This window comes from Phalaenopsis equestris, unplaced genomic scaffold, assembly GCF_001263595.1.
Source record: "Phalaenopsis equestris unplaced genomic scaffold, ASM126359v1 Scaffold000513, whole genome shotgun sequence".
Lineage (NCBI taxonomy): Eukaryota > Viridiplantae > Streptophyta > Magnoliopsida > Asparagales > Orchidaceae > Phalaenopsis > Phalaenopsis equestris.
The window spans coordinates 270,649-280,256 of record NW_018164953.1 but is presented as its reverse complement, the minus strand read 5'-3'; the positions used below and the strand labels follow the sequence as shown (position 1 = coordinate 280,256).

The 9,608-nt window shown below is 37.0% G+C and overlaps 1 protein-coding gene across 1 annotated transcript; it reads left to right on the top strand.

The window, feature by feature from the left end:
- The first annotated feature begins 829 nt into the window (after nt 1–829).
- LOC110028551 (protein TIFY 4B-like) lies at nt 830–8,283 on the top strand. The gene is given in 10 exon segments (XM_020730449.1): nt 830–942; nt 945–974; nt 1,101–1,267; nt 1,350–1,546; nt 1,643–1,727; nt 1,809–1,959; nt 2,054–2,119; nt 3,755–3,812; nt 3,913–4,124; nt 7,997–8,283. Coding segments are annotated over 10 exon segments (1,071 nt in total). The 5' UTR covers nt 830–854; the 3' UTR covers nt 8,014–8,283.
- Nucleotides 8,284–9,608: the final 1,325 nt, after the last annotated feature.

Here is a 9,608-nt window from a genome sequence, read left to right as displayed (position 1 = left end):
ATATATATATATATATATATATATGTATATATATGAAAATTCAGGTGTATATATAACGAGTGGTAAGTGGCTGTGACCCCCTCTTATAAATAATGACTAAATACACATTTTCATTTTATTCTCTCTCTCTCTTTTTCTCTATTTATCCACCTCTTTGTAAAATTACATACAAATTTGACTAAAATTATGAACGTCTAAGTAAATTTTTTAATTAAAAAATTCATAATATATATATATATATATATATATAATTATCACATTAAATAAAGAAAAGAAAACATGTCATCCACGTGCCTCCGGCACATGGTCCAATAGGGTCGTGCTCCCCGCAACCCAAAAGGTGATCAGCGGTCCCTCGCCGGACTCAATAAAGTTAAATAATCCTTTGTGGGCCACACAGCCCGGCCATGGCCGCCCGACACATTCAACCCTCCTCATCACCGTCAATTCCCATCACTGAAACCATCAAATTTCTTATCTTTTTTAATAATTAATTTTTTAACATAAAATAAATAAAAAAAATGGAGGGCAAAATAGTCATAACACTATAAGCATTTTGAAGCTGGGTTGTGAACCGACGTGGCAACTCAGGGTGCATCACCGCCGACGAACTAAACACCCCACCCCCACGGCCCAACCCCATCCATTCAATTTTTACGATTGCCCTTTTGCACAACATAAAATATTTTTTTTTTTTTTTGCAAAAACAAATATAAAATTAGGAAGCAATACCCCTCTCCTCTCTCTCTGATCGAACAGAGAGCGACAGAGAGAGAGGGAATCATCCATCGATCGATCGATCTCTGTATATTGAGTCCGGCGCCCGGGGGGATCCGGCGCCCGCCGCCGGTGAGATGAACTCCGATACGGTGTCGACGGGGAAGTCGCTACTTGAGAAACCCCTGAACCTGCTCACTGAGGACGACATCGCGCAGATAACAAGAGGGAATGCCGTCGATTCCTCAAAGATAGAGGTTATTTTCAGTTTCTTCTGTTTCCGCTACTTCATGCGCTGTTTCCGTTTTGTTTTTATCACTTCACTTCGGAAATCGCGGGAGCGAGTCTTCTGGTGCTGGTCTGATCAATCTATCATGGTACAGGTATGCGCCGCCCCTCTTGGAACAAATCGCAGGCGATCCAGCAAGTGATATCTCTCAAGGCCCTTCTCGAGAACCGATCGGATCTAGACGATTCCTCCGCCGCCGTGAGGATCCGGCGGAAACCGCAAATCAGCCCTCCTTCTCCGTCACTCCTCACCCCGACTCACGTGAGCCCTAGCTCATAGATCAATTTGTTTTCCAGATGGGCAACTAAGTTACTCTGTTTCTTCTCTACAATCTTTTTGGTAGACTTCACTCCCTTCACCAACTGAGGACGCGAGCAGAAGCGGCGATTCGAGGAGTGTGCCGCCACGAGAGAAGGATCCCTCGCCGTACCGGAGAAAAGACCCTCTCCCCCCTCTTCTCACCGCCGGCGATGTACCATGCCTTTCTCCCTCCGCCGGAAAATCGCAGCTCCCGCAGCAGATTCACTTCCCACCTCCTAAGTATTCCTTTTCCCCATTAACATTCCCATTATTCTAAACTGCACTCCCTCATCTTCTCTCTAATGTGCATCTGTGATTCGCTCCCCCTTTTTACAGGGCGTTTTCCGGCGAACCTTTAGGGCAGCTTACGATATTCTACGGCGGTAAGGTGAACGTCTACGACGGCGTGCAGTCGGCGAAGGTAAATTCTCTCCGCCGGTTGAACCGGAGGAGCTAGACCGGTCCTTTTCATGCACCTGACCCGATCCGGTTTAACTTGCAGGCTCGTGAGATAATGCAGCTTGCGGCCAACCCTCATACGTACGACTCAACGATTATAGCTCCAATATCGTCCGGTCTGTCTTACCTAAATCGGTTTCCTCCGGCTTATACCGGACCGATTTGGGCCGGACCATCTGCCGGCGCTCCGGCAGGTATCCCGACCGCCGTTTGATTATTTGTCTGTATTTCCTGTAGTCATGTGCTATCCGTCCATTTGATCTCGATCGAACGGCTGTGAGCTTTCAGGAAAGTTGCAGCGAAACTTGAAAGGCAGCTCGGACGAGGGAATAGCATCGCGGGAACCTTTGCCGGGTAAGCGAATGCAAATTGGAATTTTTAAAATTTTTCTTGCAGCAACTGCTGGAAATTTTCTTTGACAGTTGACTGTTTGCTTTGTTATCCATTCACTACTAAATAGGAGAAATTAGTTTAATTAGTTAAAAATTAAATTGCATTTATTTTATTTATTGACGATTCATTATGACTTGTTTCTTACAAAATCTTGATTTTTTTTTTGTATATTACACTCATTTATGAACTATGAAAAATTAAGCAGTGGACTTCTCATTTTCGTAGATTAAGAATGAAGTTAGATTTAAACAAGTGTTATATATTTTTCTGTTAATAAAAAAATGGACATTTACATACATATCACTCAATTCCTATACATTTACATGTAAAGATTGCCATCCTTTTAACTAGAAAAAAAGTTGAAATGCGCCTCTTTTAAAGTGGTATGAATGTAAAAATTGAAGTTTTAGATTATAGATATGTAAATACATAAGAATTAAATGTCATGCATGTAAATCTTCCCATTAAGAAAATGCATTATGTCCTTCACTTGATGAGGCCCTCCTAATCTTGTGGTGAAGGGCAGGTTGACGGCGACCATCGATGCTTTGTTCGGAGTTGGGAATTATTTTCGTCCTTGACGTTAATGGGCCGCAGGATGTGATTGCCGCACATATAGGTCCCGATACGTGGGACCAGCATCGTTTTGTCCGGTGATTATATTGGTCCCCACTGGGACTCCACTTCCATTTCAGCCCTCTGGATTTCGAATCTCTACTCTCTCAAAGGAATTGTCTTGTCTGTCTCAAGTACTAATTATCCATAAACCTTCTCATCATCTAATGTTTAGAACCAGAGCAGGAATTAATCACACTTGTTAAATGAAAGATTGTATTTTTGAAGTCTTAAATTTGTGATTTATCACCTTCATTTTATTAAAAAGGGGTCATTATTATACCATAATGCTTGATTAAGAGAAATCCTTGGGTTAAAATTTAGCTAATTTGCCATTTACTTCTTGCTTTCAAACAAGTTTTGGTATGCTATTATCTATTGACTCATGTTATGCAAATTATGGAAGTAGCAAGATTTGTTTGCGGCAATGTAATTTATTTTTTGTGATAATATGTTATTAATGGTTGCATTGGGTGCCACTTGTCTAGTTCAAGCTCAGCGTAGATATTTATTTGGTGTCGAAGCGATGCTTTACTTTTAGATATTAATGGCACCATTTGTTTCAATCAGTTCATTACTCGCCGGACAACCCTAAACAGCTATGGGATATGTAAAGGGGAAGAGAAGAGGGTGGATCAGAAATTCCTGTTATGGTGTTAATGACATGGGAGTTATTGCAAATGGACCACCATGGACCCGGGGACATGTATTGTCATTCATAGTGGCCCATGTCTTTTTTAACAGTTGGTCCTTAATAATAATATTAATTTTCTGTCATAGCATTATCCGAAGTTAGCGGAATTTACATATTTTGCTTCTCTTCTTCAATGATGATGCCATTTTTAATATAATAATATAGAAGCAAAGATACGAGGTTCGTTGCTATAAGAGGACTCATAATGAAGTCAACGAAAGCCTATAAAACTATTGTAATTTTAGTTGATTTTTTCAACGAGCTAATGTTTAACCTGCTTGTCACAGAGTGTCCAACGAGTAGAAAAGCATCGCTTAAACGGTATCTGGAGAAAAGAAAAGATAGGTATAGATTGCTTTTATGAAATTGAATTATTGAACGTGCAGGAAATAGGATCACTGCCTTCATATTGGACATATTTTCACTAACAATATCTTATTGGAAGGTACAAGGGAAGAAGGATAATTGAAGGATCATCTTCAAGCTTGGAACTGTTGTACATGAGTCAAAAATTCAGTGGGCCTGGACAAAATGAACTTTCAAGCAGGAGCAACAGCAGCTCGTCCATGCAGCCCAGGCCACCTTGCCCACCATTCAGTTTGTGCCCCTCCATCGATACAAAGAAGCTTGGATTCTCTGCTGATCTCAATGAGGATGGTAATTAAAAAGAAATATATTTTTAAGTGAATTCTTTCATTTTTTAGAATAAAAAGTGCCATTTATATAAATATATAGCCTCTCTTTAGTGAAAGCTGACAAGTTTTTGACAGGACCTATGCACTGGTACGTTGTGCACCTGGTGTTTTTTGGCTGGCACCTTGATTGCACCTGTCAGACTTTCATCAATAAATTCTTTGCATCATTTCACCTTCGCCTTAGTCTGCAATTTTTTTTTATAATTCCGGTCCCCTACTTCCATACTGTATGCAAATATATCTATATATGTAAATTATAAAATATGCAAATACAATTTGTGATGTGAAGAGGATATTTTTAACTATTTGGTTGCAGATTTTGGCCCTTATATTTTTGTTTGGTATATTTTAATGCGTATGTCTACAATGTTATTCTTTATATATTCTTTATTTTTTTGTAAATTTTGAACTGAGCATTTGTGTTAAAATATTCTTAAACTTTTGCTGTGGTTGTTTGGCTTTGCTAAATGCATCATGTTAACCTCTGGTGGAATTCTGCTTTCTTCGATTGAAATGCAGCTTTTCAATACAGTTTTGTATAAATTAGATTTCCAACTTAAAAAAAAAAAAAAAACTTTGGTACCTAAAATATATTTATAGTTATAGAAAACAGATATCCTAGAACTAACGTTTTGAATAGAGCCCATCTTTTTTTATTTTTATTTTTTTCATTTTTTTGTGATTTTAATTAGTATGTGGCTTTTATCTCTTTCTGGAAACGCTACGGTTAAGTTGTAGTCTTTCCTGGCAACATCTACTTTTGTAGCTGAACTATAAAATAACGTTGTTTTTAATCATCTTTTGCCATTTCAGTATTGCCTTTGTAAAATGCCCGTTATTGGATGGGCTCTTCAAGCTGCAGTGAAAAGGGTTTTACCCTTTGTTAATCTGTTTAGAATGCCAATTGTTTTTGTAGATTACAGGGGACTGTTTATATAATATATATATATACATACAGCTATATACATACATCTATATAGATGTTAAATCTTTTTAGCCGTAGGGTCTCATATCTTTTATGGGATCATGCAACCTGGGAGGAACCCTATATGGAAGGTATGGAAGGGGAGAATGATCCAGTCTTCCAAGCCTGGATTCTTAGTTTTTCTCTAGAGTGGAGGTTGAGGATGAAATAAACAACCAGGGAGAGATAGAGAGAGTCTGATCCCTTTTCCAGATGGGAGGATGCAACTATTTATTGTCACAGAGATGGTCTTTAGCCTATGCTAGTGGCTTACACCAAGAAAGAGAGAGAAAATAATGCTAAATTGCAGGCTATGCAGTGTGAAGCATGTCCACAACGTGCCAACATGTAGTATGGACGTCAAGGGCCTCGTCAATGGTCCTGGATGTATGTCAGTCTTTCGAAGTTGATTCTTACTTTAGCTGTTTGTCAATCCCAAGGACCATCAACCGGATGAACTTAGTAGACTGGTTGCCTGCTGGAAATGTGACAGTTTATACATCAACAATTGGCAAAGAGGCTTGATAGGTAAGTCGATTTGGCAAGTCAGTTCGGCAAGTCACTTCTACGGGCCCCAATAGGAGAGAGTAAATGCATGGGTCACGCTTGTTGATGAGTGAACCATGTGATCCTTTGAGTAGATCCATGAGCCGTGGCGCGGATCAGATTACCTATTAATTTTTTAGTCGACTCAAGGGTAATTATTTTATATATATATAATCTTATTGATACTTAATAGGAATCCCTTCTGAAAGTGCGAAGGCTCACATAATGTTTTGTGGATTTTTTTATTTTTTATTTCGAATAATAAATTAGCTTTCAGCTTTCTTTGTTTAATAATAAACATCAGTTCGTAGCTATCTCACTGCAAATAAAGCCTTATGCTTGTTCTACTATAGATCATGTATTTTGCTCAATCACTTATGATATTCAACATAGATGGGTGAGTTATTTTGATATATTTTTTAATGGAGTTTCTGAAAATACGATCGACCTCAGTAATCTTAATATCGTTAATAATAATAAAAAGTTTAATTTTTTCGTCGCATTAGTAAAAAAGAAGATGATGAGACTTTAAAGAAAATCAATGGTGGAAAATCTGTAGGACCTGATGATATCCCAATTGAAGTGTGGAAATATTTAGGAGATTTGAGTGTTTCTTGGCTTACTAAGCTCTTTAATATTATTTAAAAAACTAAAAAGATGTCTGAGGAGTGAAGGAAGAGTATTTTGGTCCTCATTTTTAAGAATAAAGGTGATGCACAAGAGTGTACAAATTATAGAGGAATTAAGTTGATGTGCCATACCTTAAAATTATGGGAGAGTAATTGAAGATAAGTGAAAACATATTACAAAGATTTCTCATAATCAATTTGAATTTAAGTCGGATTGGTCTCTACTTGGAAGCTATACATTTATTGGAGGTTTGATAGAGAAGTTTAGAGATAATAAGGAGGGTCTACATTTGATTTTTATTAATTTAGAAAAAAACTTACGATAAGGTTCGAAGAGATATCTTTTGGAGAGTTCTTGAGAAGAAATGTGTTGATATGACTTATATTCAAGTTATTAAAGATATGCATACTAAAGCTGTTACTTGTGTTCGAACTGAAGGAGGATTGACCAAATATTTTCCTATTTCTGTTGGATTACATCAGGGATCGATTTTAAGCTCCTATCTTTTTGCTTTAGTTATGGATGATCTTACTGGACATTTACAGGAGGATGTACCCTGGTGTATGCTTTTGTATGCTTTTTGCTGATGATATCTTTCTCAAGATAAGATGAGAATAAGATGAGAGAAAAAGCCCAGGAAGCCCAGGAAAAACTTGAAGTATAGAGGTCTACATTGGAGTCTAAAGGCCTTCATTTGAGTAGAACTAAAATTGAATACATGGAATGTGATTTTAGTAATATTAGCTCTAGTGACAGGAGTGTAATTTTGGGTTATCAAATTATTAAAATGTGCGAACGATTTAGATATCTTGGGTCTGTTGTTCAAAGCGGTGGTGATATGATGGGGATGTTAATGGTAGAATTCAAGTTGGTTGTTGGATGTGGAGGAATGCTTCGAACCTTTTGTGTGATAGAAAAGTACCGCTTAGACTGAAAGGAAAATTTTATAAGATTATAAGATCTGAAAGGAAAATTTTATAAGATGGTGGTGAGACCTGAAATGCTCTATGGCGCTGAATGTTGGCCTTTAAAAGAGAAACATAATACTAAGCTAAGTGTTGCCGAGACTAGAATGATTAGGTGGATGAGTGGTTTTACACTTAGAGACAAAATGCGAAATAAATATATCCGTGATAGGGTTGGATATCCGTGATAGGGTTGGTGTAGCTCCAGTGACGGAAAAAAATAGAAAGAGTCGTCTTAGATGGTTTGATCACATTAAACGTCAACCTCCTAATGTGTTCGATTAGGAGAGTAGATGTTTTAGATTCGACTTAAGTTAAGAAAGACAGGGGTAGACCTAGGAAAACTTGGGCTTATTTTATAAAAAATGATCTTAATTTATTAGAAATAAATGAAAATATGATACTAAATAGCATGTAATAGAGAAAAAGGGCTTTGTTGTTGTTGTACTGATGATATTACTTTGCTTGAGCTCTTTTTTGCTTTCTATTAGAAAGTTGAATGTAAACTTATGCTCTCTCTCTTATTACTCAACGATTAACACCAAATTAATATATTTTTGCTTTTATAAGATTGACGACTGTGTTAAATCTTCTGATATTCAGCAAATAAACCTATCCACATTTGGTTTCTCCTCTGATTTTTCTTTCTGCACTCTATATGAAAACTTTGGGTTTTGTGAGATACTAAGCTGAACTTTTGCCTTGATATTTCTGCTCTTGTTCTCACAGGCGCTGGGGGCATTTGAGGGAGGGGTGGTGACGATTCCATACAACCACCACACCATTTTCTGCTTGATCGCTTCTTTTGTTCATGAGTGGCCACCATTGCCGTTCCCATTATCTCAACTTCGGTGGCAAGACGCGAACCCGAAGCGCACCATTGTCATTATTTTTGGCTCAAGTGATGCAGGTTCTTAAAATTGCTCAACCCAAAATGCTTGAGATTATATAGTTAAGCTGCTGAGTTTGCAGCTGAATGAATACTTCAGCCACAGATCCAAAGCGATAGATATGTGCCGGGAACTTCGCCCAAGAAATGCATTTTTCATGCCAAGTTGATCGGAGGAGTTTACTGGAGGTGGCCTTGAGATGCAAAGCTAAAGTTTTTCATGTTAATATGGGCTAAAATGTAAGTTCTGCTTTTTTTTTGTAGCATCAGGTAAGTAATTGTGCTGGAAAATGGCTAGTTAAATATGGCTGAAGTGAAGGATTAGTGTCTTAATATTCATAAGAGATTAGTTTGATGTTCTTTTTGTGTTGGTACAGTTAACAGTTCGTTGATAGTAGCATATAATATTTCCAACGGGTGGTATTGGATTTGAAAATATCAGGAAGCCCGTTATTTTTAAAGGAATGATAGTTTGGCAGTGGGGGGGTCCATTTGATTCGTTGGAAGTTGCCTTATTTCTATAAATGATCAAATTTATTAGATTATTGATTCCAAATGTTTGTAAATGATGTAAATTTATTAGATTCAACATATTATTAGAAATTTATATTGATTGCAAGTTTATAATTTCTGTTCGTTAGATATTGAAAAATGAAATTTGTAGATATGCATTTGTAGATATGCATTTTTTGTCTGATATTGAAAAATGAAATTTGTAGATATGCATTTTTTGTCTTTTTTTTTTTTTTTGCCCGAGTAGTATGTAATGAAGGGAGTTGAAGAAGCATGTGTTATTAAACCTTCTCTGCATGCAGCTTGGTGTTTTGGCTGAACTCCTTATGCATTATAGAAAAGAAAGTTACACAACAAACAAACAATCAAATACATTATGATTTATGTGAATAAAAAAAAAATGTGTTTGTTCACGTGAAGAGGTTATTCCACTATGAACAAGTTGGGAGGAAAGTAAAATTGGTCGAATAAGGGTTAGAACTTGGGAGATGCGCATCAAATTCACTGTAATCTCTTGTATATGATAGATGATTAGGATACACAAAGTAGAAATATTTTAAATATAGGAAATATCATGTATGTTGAATCTTAAATTTGTCTTTTGAAATACATGTCCTTAGAATTAGAGTTGAGAGGAGGGAAAAGAAAGCCGAGAGTCAAGAGTGGGTGAAAAGCTCCTTTATTAATGTTGTGACCACCCTCTATAGGGGTCTCAAAATGCAGTTACATAAAAAAAATGGAACAGTTATTATAACCACCCATATAATTGAATCGACTTGTCTGCCAAGTAAAAAATACATTTAAAATACAAGTGACACATTGTTTTGTCGATTAAATGATGTTTCAGGGATGATTGATTATGTCAGTTGATCGCGTGCAAAATCATTCCCTTCGAGGGATTCGATTGATTGATCATATGTATTCCTTTGATTTTGATGA